The following is an 18,652-nucleotide window of genomic DNA, read 5'->3' as shown; positions in this document are numbered from 1 at the left end:
GTCCACAATTTTATTCAACAATAAACGGCTTAAGTATGTATATCTGAGGCAAGGTACAATTTAATTTAAATGCTTTATTGTGACAACTAAATCACATGTAAGTGCTGTAATATGAGTAGGGTTTTATATGGTCGGCCTCGTCTGACTATAATTTCTTACTTGTTTAATCAAATTCTGAAAAAAAATTTGTTTGTGCTGATATTCCTTTTAAATCGCTTTAAAAACGAACAATAAAAACCCAAACATAACATTTTATATTTTTTTAAATACTTTTTGTATCAGTTTATTTGTCTTTGCATGCAGTTTTTCAATATGTTTCAATTACGATAACAATATTTATAATTATAATTCGTTTGTTTTTTTTTTTTTTGTTTTTTTATATATTTTACAATAGTATTTACAACATCTATTTTTAAATAATTAATATGCTTTAAAATTATTCACAGAGAGATAAAAAAAATTGTAAAAAAGAAATAAATTCATTATTTAGCTTAAACAATTGTTGTCTTGTGTGGGAAAAAGGAAATTAGCTCCCTTTTCTCTCTAAGACTTTAAATAACATTTAGGGTAATAGTAATAAATGAGTTATAATATAAAAAAGAGAGTTTAAATCAAATTCAGGGCATTGGCAAAATCGTTGGCTACATAAATCAAGTTAATTAGTATTAGAATAAGAGTGAGTGAGATTAAGTGTGTATGTGTAAAGGAGGGGGGTCCTTAGATGGTCAAAGAGTAAAGTTAAAAGACTTAGAGAGAGAGTAAAAAACAAAGGATCTAAAAAGATCGAAAAAGATAAGTATTGTGGGAAAGATATTTAAGAAAGTTAAAGAGATACAAATAACTTAAATAAAGAAACTCATTTGAAAAGAGTAAAATAGAGAGATAAGGAAAGAGTAAAGTTAAACTTAGAGAGATAAAGATACACTAGTTAAAGGTGGTTAAAGTCTAAGGGCAGTGTTGAGTTTTACAACAGTTTAAGTAAGTTTATGGAGACTATTGAGTTTCTTTGAAAGATTATAGAGTAAAGTTAAGGAGAATAGTTAAGTATTACCGGCAAAATCTTTTCGGATCATCTCCAGTAATCTTTGAAAAGTTAAAAGAGCGCGTGTAAAGTTTCTAGGAAATCATAAGAAATGGGATAGTTGGAGAAAATTAGAAAGAAAAGAGAATTCTACATTGAGTTTAGAAATAGAAAGTTATAGAAAGTTACTCTTCAAAGTTTTTCAACTTAAACATCTAAAAAAATTATTTTTTTCTTGTATAAAATATTAACAATATCCATTTTCATTTCAACTTCATGTTGTTAAATCAGTTCCGTTTTGTTTATCACCTCTTCCGAAAAGTATAGAAAATTTATTTTTAAGATTTTTTTTCGAATTTACCATTTACCACCACCGTAGTAACCACCAGCAGATTTATGGCTTTCAGCGGCCAAGGCAGATAAATGAGCAGCACGGGCATGTTGTACCTCGGCAGGTTCTACTGGCACACCATTGTGAATGACTGGAATGTGAAGGGGTCCGTGATAGGGACCACCATGGACATGATGGGCAGAAGTGGCATAGTGGGTGGGAGGACCACCATGTCCACCACCAAGGTGACCACCATCCCAGCTACCATCATCACCACCCGAATGAACAGCAGATGCGGAGGCCTTGGCAAGAGCAGCAAAGTGGGCAGCTTTAGCATGTTGTACTTCGGGAGTATCTACGGGAACACCATTGTGGATGACAGGTACATGATAGCCATGAGCAGCAATAGCATGAGAAGGACCGCCATGACTGGCAGCAGCATGAGCGGCAAAGTGGGCAGCTTTAGCATGAGCAACTTCGGGTGTATCCAAGGGGGCACCATGGCCATGACCAGCAGCACCTAAGGCCTTAGCATGGGCAGCATAATGGGCAGCTTTGGCGTGTTGTACTTCGGGAGTATCGACTGGCACACCACCATGAGTCAAGACAATAGGAGCAACAGCTTGATGGGCATAGGCACCATGACCCCACAAGGAACGTTTATACAAATGATGACCACCATGGCCGCCATGATCGTAGGCAGCAGCAGCAGCGGCAGCATGAGCAGCAGCATGTGCAGCCTTGGCATGAGCTACTTCGGGTGTATCATGAGGCACACCTTCATGGGTCAAAGTAATATGGGCTTGAGGACCATGATAAGCATGACCCGAAGCATAACCATGACCACCATCATAAGCAGCAACAGCATGACCTAGAGCAGGAGCGGGTCCCTTGGGCAGATTGGTACCAACAGCATGGAAACCATGATGAGGATCGGCGGTATATGAAACAGTTTGTTTATGGCCATAACCATCAATGTACGAATAACTACCATGCGTGACACCATCATGCGAACGAGTTTCATGTTTCTGTGAATTGGGATCTGCATAACCATACGAATAGCTGTGGCTATGAGGATCTAAATGGGCATATTGTGTCGAGACGGCGCCATGATATGAAGCCGAACATGTTGCAACCAACAAGGCACACACAATTAACTGAAATGATAAATAATTGTTAAAAGTTAGTTGGCTATTAAAACTAAATACGATTAACTTTATTTTTTTTTTCAACTAAATGGGAAATTGTTAAAAAGTTAGATAAAAATGTTTAAAGTGTCACTTAATAAAACGCCTTTACACTTAAGCCATAGACAGTGGGTAAGAGTTATGAAAAATGTGCATAAAATAATAGCTGATTAAAAAAAACTTTAAGATCAATTTGATCTTTTACTTAATTGTTCTATAAAATCCAAAAGTTTAGAACGTTTGGTAGAAAATTTAAATGATTTGGGACCCAAGGCGAATGTCAATGTTTAAAAGAAAAATAAACATTTTAATTATCAGCTTATACAATTTCATGCCACTGTAAAACGTGTGCCACAAGCTACTACTAACATCACCCAAAACCTCATTTTAACCGCTATTTTCCTGTTATTTTGCATAATATTTATTTAAAACATTTTCCTCCTGCATGCCACAGCATGCAATGCCAATCTTTACTATAGTCATTTATAATTGTAATATGCTTTGTACTCGAATACATGGACACATACACATATACATACTATCCACATTTATGTGTGTTGCATGAAATGTTACAAACATATAAACACACACACACACACTTACATCTGTATGTAATAAATGAAGTTTTGTAATCTCTTATAAGTTGATGCAAATAGACATGTATGATTATGTTTAGCTGGAGTACAGGGTTCAGCAACAGCTAGAGTTTTTATTTAAGAAAAAATATTCATATTCATAGATAAAGAAGAACTTCCAAAGAAGCAAAAAAAAGTAGAATTTACTCCACTGAAGTACTGAAAAAGATCTAGAAGATGTTGATTTTAACTCTTGTCATATGAGGGTTTAACTTTTAATTTGATTCCAAATTCACTACATCTGAAGTCATTCTCTGGAAGTAATTTTTATGTTCTTTTTCGGAATTTGTTAGGAAGTGAAATTGAAGTATTATAGAATACAACTAATATGACTCAAATAATATTAAAAAAGGAGAAATTTTGACTCCTTCTTAAAATATGAAATCTTTTCTGATCTTCAAATATTTTGTTTAACAATTTTTCTATTCAAAAATCTTGCATAATTCTTTGTTTAGAAAAGTTTTGTATAATATTACATATTTCTTACAATATGTTATATATCAGTTTTATGTGTGTGAAATATTCTTTTAGAAAATGTTCTAAATAAAGAAATGCTTTTTTTTTTCTTTAGAAAATGTTCTCTTGAAGAAGTGTTGTATAATAATTTTTTTCTACATAGTAATTGGTTTAAAGCATATTATGTATAACAGTTTTTTCTGTAAAAAAAATTTGTGTTTTTTTATAAAAAGTGTTGTGTATAACAGTTATTTCTTTATTCCATAAAAATGTTGGGTATAACATGTTGTATAACAGAAAGATATTTCTTTCTTTAAAAAAGTTGTGTATAGCTTAGTATAGAAGTTTTTTTTTATAACAAAAATTCTAGGAAAAAGTTATATAACAGTTCCTTTCTGTGACACAAGTGGATCTTACTATAGTAAATAATGTGTAGAACAGTTCCGTAAAAAATGTTTACTGTTTTAGAGTAAAATGTTTAGTTTATAACCAATTTTTAAAGAAATTTGTTTCCTATAGGAAATGTTCTTTATAAAAGCTTTTCTGCAAAAAATGTTGTTTTTACTATAGAAAATAATGTATAGAACAGTTTATCCATAACGTTTTTAGCTATAATAAACATTCTAGAAAAAAGTTTTATAACAGTTTCTTTCTGTGCCACAAGTTGTAGGACAGTTTTTTCTATAGAAAACGTTCACTGTTTTAATGTACAAAGTTGTGTTCATACTATAAAAAATAAAGTGTAGAATAATTTTTTTATAGAAAACGTTGCATATAACTGTTTTAATGTGGAAAGTTTTGTATATAACAGTTGCCTGCAACTGATTTAATGTGAAAAGTTGTGTGTATAACAGTTTTATCTACTATGTACAAAAGTTTTTTCTATAAAAATTTTGTGTATAACAGTTTTTTATAGAAAAAGATTGTATAACAGTTTGTATAACAGTATATCAGTTGTTGTATAACAGTTTTTTTGTACTAAAAAAAAGTTGAGTATAACAGTTATGAACAGTTTTTCCAACAAAAAAACTTTAAATAAATATTTCTCTTTAGAAAAAGTTGTATCAGTGTATAACATTTTTTTCTACAGAAAATATTTTCTAAAACTATTTTTCTGTATGAAATATTTTGTTTCTATTGAAAGAATTGTACGTAACGGTTTTTGCTCCAAAAATATTGCTTACAACAATTTCTTTTCATAGAAAAAGTTGTGTATAACTGTTTTTTTCTCTATAGGAAAAATTTTGTATAACAGTTGTATAAAAAATATGTGTATAAAAGTTTTTTTCTATAGAAAATATTTTGTAAATCTATTTTTCTGTATAAAATGTTGTATATAAAAGTTTTTTCTATTGAAAAAAATTATATCTAACAATTTTTTTAATAGAAAATATTTTGTATAACAGTTTTTCTATAAAAATATTTTGTTAAACTGTATTTTTTTCAAATATTGTGTATACAAATTTTTTTCTATGAAAAATTTTGTTGATAAAATTTGTTTCTAAAAGAAATTTTAGAAAAATTTGTTCTATATAAGTGTTATTGTTTTTTTCTTCTGTACAATATCAGGTTTATAACAGTTTGTATTTCTGTTATACAATGAAGTTTTAATTGAAACAATAATATTTTCTATTTAAACAAAGAGCAAGTGTTATCCTTGTATTGTCACAAATCCCATAAGATTTTTCAACTTCCTTGGAAGTTCTTTTTCATAACAAGTTATTTCAAAATAATGTCCAAGTGGATATTTTAGAAAGTCTTTATTATTTTCATTAATCAACATTTTAACACTAATTTGCCACACCCAGTTTTTTTCCTTCTTACAACTTTTAGCAATTATTTTCAAAATTTTTAAAGGAAAAGGCAAAATAAGCATAAAATCTATAATTTAAAATTTCAGTTTGTAAATCTCTTGCTGTTTTTGTTTTTTCTTCTATTATTTCTTTTCATAGTATGTATGTAAGTATTTAATTTATAACCCAATAACCCAGAGATTTAGTTTTTTGTAGCAATAATATTTTCAACAGCTTTAAATGTACATATGAATACAACGTCTGTTGTATGTATACAACTTGCCCCAAAAACCAACCCACTCTTTAGCCATCAGCATAACAAATTGCCACTTGCTTGATGTAAATAAAACATTATTTGCTAAATATTTCTTTTCATTTTCTGTAAATTTCTTGTTGTTTTTTGTTGTATTATATACATTTCTATTATTTAGTTTAATGTTTAGTTGTACAACATGCACATAATATCTATTGATTACGATTTTGAAAAAAAAATATATATTTTTTTTTGTTTTATTTCAATCTTCTTTTAGCAAATATGCAATTTGTTTTATTAGTTCATATTACGTTACAATTTTTATTTAGTTTTATTTTTTTTTCTTCTGTCTTAATTCTTTAGTTTTATAATATTCATTGAAGCTTAACTGCCAGTAATTGATACATAGACAAATCGAAGAAAAACTTAGAAGAAACATTTTTTGTTTTTGCAATTTTCAATGAATGATTATGGTTATTTTTCTGTTTTCGATTTTCTTTTTTGTCTTGTTTTTTTTTGCATATTTATGGAATTATTTAAATTTTATTTGCAATAGCTCTTTAAGCCATATTATGTTGCAAGTTTCAAGTATTTAGCGGCTTATGAGTTGTTGCTTTTATTATACATTCATATGTGTAGGTTAATGTTGTTATTAAAGCTAAATTTTTTGTTGTGGTCTGACATTAAATTTTAAGACTTTAAACTTAAAAATTTTGGTTTTTATTATTTTATATGTTTACTAAGGTTTCTTTAGTTCCAAATAAGTTTGTTTGTGAAAATGTGTGTTTCTTTGCAAGTTTGTTTCTTAAATCTTTTGTTTTTCTTTTTATGGTGGGCAATTGAAACTTTAGTACAAGGGCATTTGTTAAAAAAAAAAAAAACTTTATTTTGTCATTTTTATGTTTAAAAGATATTTGAGAACAAATTTTTATATGTTTCTTTTTAGGGTGTGAATAACAAGGCCATTCTTTGGTTGTCGTTGTTGTTGTGGAACATTTTTGCTCATATAAATTTTGAGGGACAAATTAGAATTGTTGTTAACAACTGCAAAACTATTTAGTACAATTTGGAACTTATATTTATTTTCTGTTTTATAACTTCCATAAAAAGAATATTAATGTTATACAGAGGGCCCGTTGTGACCACCTAAGGGTGAGCAAACATGCGACCTCTGACAAACTAGAACAATAACTTCTTACTCACAGGAGATACAACAAAATTACAAATGTACAAATGTTTTCTATTGATTTATGCCTCTGGAATACAAATGCAACTTTCAAAGTGTCCCAGAAAAAAAAAAACAGTAAAAACTTTCATTTAACACGGTAACATATAACATGGTAACATTGATGGCAAGAAAGAAGACTAATGAATTAGAAAGTGTTATTTATATAACACATTATTAGGTTAGGTTGATAGAGGATTAAATCCAAAAAAAACTAAGGCCACTATTCGGCCTGAATCGATTAACAATGTTTAACAATGTTTAGAAACTTTGTTTCCTGGACGTAATTCAGGAATGTTATATTCAGTTAGTCAGGAATGTTATTTTCGAAATAACATCACTTTCAAGATACTGATAGTGCAAAGAAAGTGTTCTAGTGTTACACTGTCCTCTCCACATGCTCTTCATTCGTCTGAATCAGCACGACAATTTTTGCATATATATGCTCGTAATCCTGGACACACAGAATACGTACCATCATACTAACTTAAGGATTGCTCATTTTGAGGACATTTCTCATCAGGGTCATATCATAGGATCTTTGTGGTTCTACCCACCGTTTCATTATTCCAAAAGGCCATATGGGATTCATTCAATTATATTTTTATTTTAGCTTATGTTGCGTCAAATATTTTTGAGTTTGTAAGGTTAACTGCCTCGATCTTCCTTCCCTTGTCGACTACTCCCGAGTAGCCTGGAACCTATAAGATGTAAACCTTACCTCTGGAAGAGTATTCAATTAAAACTTTCATACAATTCAATAAGGTCTTAGATTGTTAGCAAGACTTTATCAGACTACTTATTTGTAACCCAAAACTTATGTAGTAGTCATTGAAAAGTATGTTGTTAAGTAAGTAATTAAAATTGAATGTTATTACCTATTTTTGGCTGGAAGCTTACATTGAAAGGTAATAAGTTGAAAAGCTTAGAAAACCTCTTTCCTTCTCTTCTTCATTAAGATTTTAGCGCCTAATTCTAACACTTTGCTTATAAAGAAGTTGTTGAGTAAGTTGTTTTGTTTTTTTTTTAATTATGAGCGTGAATATGAACATAGGGATTTTGGTCATTACTAGAGTACTTCTAAGTAATGCAGACGATAAGTAGTTGTCATTGAATAATATGTAGTTTAGTAAGTACAAGTGGTTATTAGAGTTTTGCTAGAATAACATTCAATTTGTGCTTTCTATCTTGTAAAACTAATAAGATTTTCTTAAAGGTTTTTATTTTGAATTTAACTAAAAATTTGCCCATTGCAACTGAATGAATTACTTTACAAAACACATAAACTTTATCTATTGGAATATATTGCCTTTTTAGCTGCTTTTAATTAACAAAATATGTTTCATTTACTTTTGCCAATGAAGTGCTGAAAAAGCGATTACCTAATAAGTTTATAAATTTATTTGACTACTTTATAATAAATGACAATTAAAGGCAAATTTATAAAATTTTTTATTTTATATAAAAAAGAAATCAGCAGAAATTTAACATTCGAGTTCGTGTCTTAAGTCTTTTGTTTTTGATTACAAAGAAATTTATCAAAAGCCCAAATTCGAATGTATTTTAATAAGAATTTTTGATTTAAAACACTTGAGAAGATTTACATAAAATAACGTAAAGTTACACATTCTTTTGTATCCTTCATCGTAGTATTAAATTTAACATTTTCAAAATTTTTCAATAATTAAAAAAAAATGGATTTTTTTCATGAAATTTAAAACAACACACACACTAAACGTGTTTGCAGTTGTATGGGAGCTATGTGAAATAATGGACTAATGTTAACCATTTTTAATAGGCTTCGTCTCCGGTACTATAAGATCATGTGCCAAATTTCATTGAATTATCTACAAAATTGTGACCAATAGTTTAAAACCTTGTAACAAGTCTTATTTGTTAGTTATATGGAGACTAGGTGAAATAATGAAAGGATCTTAACCACTTTCAATAGGCTTCGTCCCTAAGACAATAGAAGATAGGGTACCAAATTTCATTAAAATATCTTCAAAATTGTGACCTGTAATTAGATTACAAAGTTTACATGGACAGACGGAAAGACGGACGGACATATCTAAATCGATTCAAAAGAAGAATCTAAGCCGATTTGTATACTTTAAGTTGGGAATAGGACCAATATTATTATTCGTTACAAACATCAGCACAAACCCAATATACCCTCCCCACTAAAGTGGTATAGGCTATAAATACTAAATTGTTGACGAAATTTATAAAGGTTGTCTCGGACGAGTTTGCTGTGGTCTGTTAGACCAAAGGTTCGATTCCCACATAAGGTACTGATTAAGGAGCGCACAACAGGATGAGTGTATATTACATCAAGGCAATAGACTTAGGCTACTATTGAATCTATTGTTCTCTCCTTTACTAAAGGATCTAGTGGGATTCGTACCCACAATTTTAGAACTAAAACACTATAAGATCAACAGCTGAACCAGCAGGGGTAAAGTTTATAATTTTATTTGAATAAAAGATTCTAAAGCTTTCTTCTTTTCAACTTTTTCTTGATGCCTTGAAATTTAAGATATTTATATTACAATAACAAAACACATGATAAATGTTTTCTCAAAGAACTCTCTTAAATCATATAAACTTCTAAAAAGTAAGTCCTTAGAATTTCTTTTTTTAACATAAGAAATTCTTTAAATGATTCTATTCAAAAATAAACTATTTTGTTCTTAAAACAATTAACAATTAATAGAATATCTTTTTATAACAGTTTATAACACTTTTAATAGTATTGTAGCATTTTGAACACTTATTTTTATTTAAAAATATTTATTTTTATTTAATCCTTTTTCATTACTTACAAATGGTTTCATTTTGTTTAAGTTTTAAAAAATTATTTGTTGAAAAAAAAAATAAAATCACACTTTAGTTCTTAAACGATCACAATTATTGCTGTTGTTGTTAATAATACGGTACACACAATATCCTTTTTTTGATACAATATTGCAGACAACGACAAAATAAACAAATATTAAAGAATAAAAAGGGTAATTAAATGTTATTATATTTGTTTTGAAACTAGACACACGCTCAGTGGGTTTAACCTCCTAGAATCGCGACTAGGACTGTTAACGAACTGTGCTGACAAGTGGTAAAGTACACCAATATATACCCCCAAAACAAACAAAATCAAAAATACAAAAGAAAAAAAACGAAATGAAATGAAATCAAATTCAACTGAACTGAACTGACTGACACAAACAGATCCAGTCAGTACAACAACTAGAGTAAACCGAAAAAGTAATAATATCAACAACAACAAATACTACAAAACAAATCATTCGTATGTAGTGCAGTTTAGTGTAGTTTTGTTTTTTTTTTTTTTTTTTTTTGCTTTTCTTGTCTTTTCTTTAATTTTAACAATAAATCCAACAACAATAACATAAGCAGCGTATTCATATATCTAGATAGATTAACAACAAACAATCACCTATACAACTAAACAAATTCATTTACAGGCTAAGATATTATAACAGTTAAAGTAGAGCAAGACAATCTACCAACCATATGAAAAGTATACACCCAAGAAGTCTATACAAAACCAAATCGGAATTTGTGTGTTTATTTTTTGCTAATTCTTCTACATTGTTTTTCCTATTTCATCCGAATAGATTTGCAAAACAAATAGATTTTGCAAATGCAAAAAAAAACTACACACATGCACACACTTCATATCAAAAAAAAAAAAAAATGCAAAAATGCAGAAGTGTGCTTTATGTTTAATAAGAAAAAAGTTATAGAATTTAATTGATTGCATATAATTCGTATGCACAAATAAATTTAAATTAAATAACACACACACATACACAAATATTCATATTTGTGTTCAACACAAAAATGTAGGAAGTGTAAGAAATAACACTTGAATAATTAAGCTTAAGTAACAAATTTAATTATGATATTTCATCTTAAAAGTACCAGGATGTAAATTCTTAAGCTGAAAGTTAAAAATCTTAATAAAATATTTCATTTCATGATTTTGATGTTAAGATTGTTGAACAGAAAAAATATGACTGTAAATGGAAACCCAGCAGTTCTACAAAGTGTCAGTGCATACGAAAACAAGTATGAATGTATAGTCGGACATTGTCGACTAAATCGACTCAGAAAGTGATTCTGAGACGATTGGTATACTTTAAGATGGGTTTAGAACCAATATTTTTGGGTGTTACAAACATCAGCACAAACGCATATTACCCTCCCCCCTATGTGGTGTAGGGTATAAAGACAGTAATTTCCTCTAATAGTTAATCACCTACATGATTGTAATTCGTATGTTTTGGGTCATTCGAATGTAACCTTTGTAATCGAGAATGAATACAGCCGTCACTTTAGTTTCCTCTTTTTTAAGCGGGAAAGGAGACAGTCGTCTCTTTATTGTCCTCAAGTAACCTAGAGATTATTCTCTTAAAATTTGTTTTTCTTTTGTACTTCCGAAAGTAGTTATTTTACCCATCTTTTAAAGAAATGATTATTACTTTCTCCACCATCTGGTTGACTCAAATTTATATCTTTCGGGTCAATCGAATGATGTCCCATAGCATTCTAGAGAGTAGACACTTGAAATTTTTAACCTTTATTTCCATTAATATCTTACCACCTGTTGGCTCCAATTCTCATGTTTTGGGCCATTGATCAAGAATAAAAGTACTAGTTACTATCCATGAACACGTTCGTGTCCTAGAAAAGTAGCGCCTGTTAAATAGCTAGTAATGTGATTGACTTTCAATAACCCATTTGGATTATCCATCCTTTGACTTTTTATACCGTCTTTTGACTCTCTCTTTGACTGGATGAAAGGTATCATATACAAGTGATACCAATTAATTTTCCTTCCTTGTCCAGATGTGTTCAGAGTATACTCTGTTCATATCAGACTTACCACAGCTTGTCACTGTGAGTAAGAACGATGTCTACGGCTTATTGATGGATCGTGCTTCGGTCCACCGGTTACGTCTCTAGGTGCTGTTGCCGAATCAACAGAGCCATAGTAGTGTGGTTGTCTTACAACGTGACTACTTTGGCAAGAGATTAGATAGCTCGAGTACACCAGCAAAGTACTTGCGCATGGTACCGGTCATAGCCAATGTGCAAAAATTGCCACCTGAGTCTTCATTGAAGACAAAGGGGCGATGGTAGACCGCTCTCAAGTCTACCCTGTGGTTGAAAAAGACCACCGTGAGATAAGGCCGACACGGCAGGTGCTCACGTTAAAAAAACTCTCGACAGTCTCTCTTTGTAGGGTGTAGAGTGACGATTGACTTCCTCGTAGGACAAGCCTATGTTAAATTGATTGGTCACCTGGGTAGTCAGACTGTCCCGTCGAACTGCTGGAAATGTTTTCAATTTTGATAAAGTTCGCTGCCTAAGTCTTTTGTTTTTTTTTCAAGAATTTATTTGCGTTTTTAAAAAAATAAAATATTAATTTGTTTATAATAATATTAATGATTGCAAAAATATAAGTATAAATGAAAATGTTGATTTTGATAAAGTTCGTTAATTAAGTCTTATGTTTTTTTTTTATAAAAAACAATAAAATATTAATTTGTTTTCGTGTCAAGATAAAAAAATATAAAAAATATTGGAAACATTGAAGAAATAGCAATCTAAATCTGGAATCTGGAATTTTTTTGCCAGGACCAAGAGGAGAAAAGTTACACTCATTTGGAAAAAAACACTGTATAGCCAAAATTACCAACTTTAACCGCCTCTAAATCCTGCAGTTCTTGACCTATATTCAAAGTGAAAATTTTTACCCAAAATCTATTTTTTTGAGTTGGGTCACTTAACACGAAATTGTCCATAAATAAGTTTGTAATTCATTAATGCAAATGAAAATGTTGATTTCGATAAAGTTTGTTACTTGTTTTCGTGTCAGATGATCCAACGTAAAACAAAAATTAAAAAAATATTATAAACATTGAAGAAATAGCAATCTAAAGTCCTCTGGAAAAATTTTCCAGGACCAAGAGGAGACAAGTTACATTTATTTAAAAATACCCTGTAGGACCTAAATGCCCAACTTTTACCTCCTCTATATTAAAAACCTTAGTGCAAATTTCATCCAAATCGATTCTTTTGAGTTGGAACTCTTGACACGAAATTGTACATATGTTCATAAGTTTATCACTTCGTTTGTACTTTTTATCAATATAATTTTCAGATCCTTTGTGGTATATAGATATGATAGAAGGAGGATCATTCGCCACAGGGGCACATCTGTGAATGTGAGTAATCAATTTTATCAAATTATCAAATTTTGTTTTCGTTTATCGGTTATCTATCATCCCTAAAAGTTTGAAAAATTAACTTTACATATGATATGAAAGAAGGAAGATCATTCGCCACAGGGGCACATCTGTTATTGCGAACAACTTGAAAACCGAGTAACCGATTTTTATCAAAATTTGTTTTCGTTTATCGATTATCTATCATCCCTAAAAGTTTGAAAAATTATCTTTACATATGATGGAAGGCAGGCATGATTTTTTGTTTTTCAAAGGGCTGTAAAAATATTTCACTGTGTGTATTTTTTGTGCCAACCTTTTTTTGTTTTTGTGATAGAAAATATATACTGGTTATTTATAATAGTGAACCGTAAGACCATTTTCTTTTTTTGATAACATACTTGGAAGCCCGAAAAAAATTTAACTAATCCCCAGAACTGCCCCTGGGACACATACGCCAAATATATGTAATGCTTGTGATGCAGAACAAAATTTAGTTAAAATAAAAAAACAGTAATTATTTCTTTTAACGTTTTTGGGTAAGTTAAGTGAAATAAACAATAAATATCTTGTTTATTGTACTTTGTGTGATAAATTAAAGTATAAAACACCAAAACATGTTTTTATTTATATAATTTTTTATATTATTTTACTTATGACAAATCTGCCCCATTCCCTTGGCGTATTTATGTTTAATTACTTATTTCAGTGGCTACAAGATACGCGAGCTATCCAAACTCTTGCCATAGTAGTCCCATTGGGGAATGAGTAGTCAAGCTCAATCTAACCCCGACATCATCAGTTAAAAACACTCTACTGATGTTATGAGAAATATCATGTCCCAACAAACATTCACATCTTCTAAAAACTCACCCCAGTGTATTCCTGGTCGCCCAAACACACTACCTAGATGACTTCTGTTGTTACGGAAACAGCACCTAGGGAACAAATTAGTGGTTCAAAAACACAGTTCTATATTCAATTAATAGACTTATTTCAATGACCACAAGAACCTACTATGATAAGTTGAACATGTTTGGAGTAAAATCCAACATACTCAAACATCGCGTATATATTAAAGATTAAGGTATTACAACCCAACAACCAACACCACCTCAACAACACATCAATTATCACTCCTTCCTGCCGATATCTTAACAGATACAACTTAGGATCCTCCTCGTCCATCGGATACTTGTATCTGAGCCCCCTCTAACATATAAAAAATTTTTGCATTATCAGCTCAATTCTGTCCCTACAAACATAATCCTATAAAACTAGAAGCAGTAACGAAAACTTATCCGGAAATTGTATTTTATTCAAGCTATTGCTGTATATTTGCACATTAAAGTATTTTTCTGAAGTGGACCGTTCATATACGGTAGATTATGGACCGATCCTTATAAAATTTTACCAAAATATTTAGTTTCCTATATTCCTGTGGATTTTTATAGATGTTTCTTTCAGACAGTTTTAAGATTTAAAGTTATTATCTGAAGCGGACTTTATATGGGGGATAGGGTCAATTATGGGCTAATCTTTATAAAATGTTAAAAGATATGTTTCCTATGAAACATGTTTGTGCCGAACTTCACCTCTATAGATGCTTCTTTTAGCCAGATATGAGCATAAAAGAAATTTTCTGAAGTGGGCCTTATATGGGGGCTAGATATTGGACCGATATTGCCCATTTTCAATACCAAACAAACTGCATCAATCAAAAGTATTTGTTGCAAAATTTCAGCTGCTTCCATTTGGACTCTATCGGATGGACATGGCTAGATCGTTTTAGAATCTAATAAGGACTAAGAATATATATATGTGTTACAAACGGAATGACATCTTTTTTGATTTTTTTTATATGTCCTCAAAAAAAGAAGTTAGAAGTGGTCAGTTTTATTATTGTACTTTGTTTGTTTATAAAAACAAAACATAAACCCGGAAATAAGTGAAAACCTGTAAAATGGGACATTTTGGTACTTTTTCTTACTTAAAAGTTTTTTTCTGATTTTTTTTAACATTTAACCTTCAAACACGAAATTAGACACTTAGGACCCGGTGACAGTAAGAACCTACAAAAGCGGTTATTTTCGAAACTTTTTCGTTCTTAAAAAAAATCCTTTTTTCAATTTTCTATAATATCAAATCTAGAAACATGAAATAAAGCATATAGAGCCCGGAGTAAGTAAGAACTTAAATAAGGGGTCTTTTCGTTCTTCAAAAAGCTATTTTGATAATTTTTTTAAAAATTTTTAAACTCAACTCAATTTAGTTTTCTAAACATTTTAATTCAATAAAAACTATATAAATAATAACAATGTTCACACAAATATAATAATCACGTCATATTTGTTAAATAGTTCTAATTACTAAAAGTTAAACAATTTTCAACTATAACCACAACTTGTTGCACAAAATAATAATTTGCTAATAGTATATTTAATTAATAAGTGTTATTTATGAATAATCATAGAAAAACAGCAGCAACAAAAATAAAACTAATTAAATAAATACATAATAATAGTAATAACAACAATAATAATATAAAATAAAATGAATCAATTTGTATGACCTTACTTTCATTACTGTCGAACTACAAATTTTATTTTTATATATTTTTATTTTTATGGAATTTCTGTTTTGAAAGTTAAATAGTTTTCAATTAGTACTTCTACTCCATCTAATAAGTACTTCTGTGTGTCTCTGTTAGTATTTCTCTTCCCATCTAATATTGGTTTTTGGTCTGCAAATTATTTATAGCAAATCATTTATTAAATATACTTGTTTTTTCTTTAATTTATTTAAAAATTTAACTTTATTTAAAACATTTTTATTTTTACCTATGATTTCGGGTTTTACCTGGGATTTAAGTTAAATTATTGTCTCATATTCTGTTTTCATGCCATTCGTTGTGGCATTGCAACATGTTGTAGTTTTTTCTATCGTTGTTATTTTTTTTTTTTTGGGCGTTTGCTATGAGGTTTTCAATCTTTAAAACTGTATCGTTGGTATTTTTTTTAATTTATTGTAGGCAACTAGTAACCCAAGCGCAACATTGTTTTTTTTCTTCTATGCTGTTTGTGCCCCTTGATTTTTTATTCGCTTGTTCATGCCACACTTTTAAGAAAATAGAGTAAATATATTTATTTGTATGTTCAAGTATCTTTTGATCATTTTCTTGTCATTTATAATAATTTTTTCATTCAATGACTTTTTTATTTGTAATTCTTTTATATTTATATTTCGATTTTCTTTAAATATTTTTAAGTCCAATTATTTGGTCATAACAACACTAATGATACTTTTAGCATAAACTTAGAAAAAAAAGAAAAATAATGAAATTATGATTTGCTAGAAAATGCGACCATACGTTTTATTATAGTCCATTCAAAATAAAAATATAAATATCTTTGTATTAACATCAGCAACTTAATTTTCTATGAACAGCACTAGCAGCAAAGTCGGTCATGCAAAAATGTTCAATACATTCATGTCACCAAAGTAATTATTATTAAAAACTTCACTTTGGTTTATAGATATAGGGATAATAGATATTAAAGTAATAATTTATTTCTAGTTCAGTTTTATTTCAGTTCTAGTTCAGTTCTAGTTCAGTTCTAGTTCAGTTCTAGTTCAGTTATAGTTCAGTTCTAGTTCAGTTCTTGTTCAGTTCTAGTTCAGTTATAGTTCAGTTCTAGTTCAGTTCTAGTTCAGTTCTAGTTCAGTTCTAGTTCAGTTCTAGTTCAGTTCTAGTTCAGTTCTAGTTCAGTTCTAGTTCAGTTCTAGTTCAGTTCTAGTTCAGTTCTAGTTCAGTTCTAGTTCAGTTCTAGTTCAGTTCTAGTTCTAGTTCAGTTCTAGTTCAGTTCTAGTTCAGTTCAGTTCTAGTTCAGTTTTAGTTCACTTCTAGTTCACTTCTAGTTCGCTTTCAGTTCACTTCAGTGAATTAGACTTCTAGTTCAGTTCTAGTTCACTTCCAGTTCACTTCTATTTCACTTCTAGTTCAGTTCTAGTTCAGTTTTAGCCTACAGCTAGTTTTATTTATATAAAACCCTATATTTATTTGAAACCGTATATTTATTTTCCTCACTGTGTTGTGTTTGGGGCAATAAACTTTAGTCGTGTTCCTTTTAATATGTGCCACTATTTCTTAAGTAATTGTGGGCAGTTTTATTTGTGTCTTTTTTCTTAAATACATTATATTTTTTTACGAAATATTTAGTTTCCATCTTATACATTTTATTATAATCATTATCATTGTTTAGTAATGTTTACTTACTTTGGCAATGTTTTCAATTATGGAGACTTCGTAACCGACACTGTTACAGCGACATTCTTGTGCAAGTGGGTGGGTGGAGTTTTTTTCAATGTTTTGACTCCTTTATTTTTTGGAGTTTAGAGCAAATTTAGTATGAAATTTTTGGTTTCAAATGAAAAAGGTGCATAACTAAGTTACACAAATTTTGCAATTATTTCTGATTTTATTTATCATTTAATCTAATGGTATTAAATTGTACTATGTACATAGTACGTATTAATATGAACAATTAAAGTTTTGTTTTGGGTTTAGATTATGATATTAAAAGTGTATTATTTAATATCTTTAAATTGGGGAAATGGTTTATTTTAATGCAGAATGATCGGGCATTTGTCTGTAATTAGACTCATGTTTCGATTAATTAAAATTAAGACATATAATAATTTGAATTTAATATTAATAAACAATTAAAGTCCTATTTCAGTTTCAATTATGCTTTAGTTAAAACTAATTAAAACCCTCAACATCAATTAAAGTATAAAGTACTAGGAAATCAATATAAATAATTTCCAGATTACAATTACATTTCATGTCAATTGTGCAACATGTCAGCATGTATCTAAATTGTAAAACGTCGTCAGTAGTTATGTTAGGAAAGTTATAATATATTTATTACTTTTTTTATTCTGCGTATTTAATATTTATATTTTATTTATTAAAAACTTCATGTAAAACATCTAATAGTGGTAACAGTCTCCGTCAATTATAAAACCGTGTTAAATTCATGCAAATTAGACTGTCATGACAAATTATTTAATAGTTATTAACCATTGTCATAAAACTTTCATTAACATGGCCTTATGTACGGTCTTGTGTATTGTTCCATAGAAATTTTAGAAACATTAAAATGCGTTGAATAAATATGTAAATTATTTTAGATTTAAATAATAATTATCTTGGCAATAACTTGAATTTGAAAATACAAAAATTTACATCCCATAATAATTGTATGTTTAATAACATACTTTGGAAATGGAAATGTACAGTGGTGATGACAAAATCTTCAAAAACTAGAACTGAACTAGAACTGAATTAAAACTAATTAGAACTGAACTAGAACTAGAACTGAACTAGAATTGAACTAGAACTGAACTAGAACTGAACTAGAACTGAACTAGAACTGAACTAGAACTGAACTACAACTGAACTACAACTGAACTAGAACTGAACTAGAACTGAACTAGA

General features: G+C 29.5%; 1 protein-coding gene across 1 annotated transcript; it reads right to left on the bottom strand.

Annotated features, from left to right (window-relative positions):
- Positions 1-250: 250 nt before the first annotated feature.
- LOC111687089 (histidine-rich protein PFHRP-II) lies at positions 251-10,009 on the bottom strand. The gene is made up of 2 exons (XM_023449503.2): positions 9,727-10,009; positions 251-2,509 (listed from the first exon to the last, which is right to left on the bottom strand). Exons 1-2 carry the CDS (start codon positions 9,736-9,738, stop codon positions 1,379-1,381), a joined length of 1,143 nt encoding a protein of 380 aa, XP_023305271.1. The 5' UTR covers positions 9,739-10,009; the 3' UTR covers positions 251-1,378.
- Positions 10,010-18,652: the final 8,643 nt, after the last annotated feature.

The sequence above is a fragment of the Lucilia cuprina genome, chromosome 4 (assembly GCF_022045245.1).
Source record: "Lucilia cuprina isolate Lc7/37 chromosome 4, ASM2204524v1, whole genome shotgun sequence".
Lineage (NCBI taxonomy): Eukaryota > Metazoa > Arthropoda > Insecta > Diptera > Calliphoridae > Lucilia > Lucilia cuprina.
The sequence above is the reverse complement of the archived record's forward strand: the minus strand, read 5'-3'. Positions and strand labels throughout refer to the sequence as shown.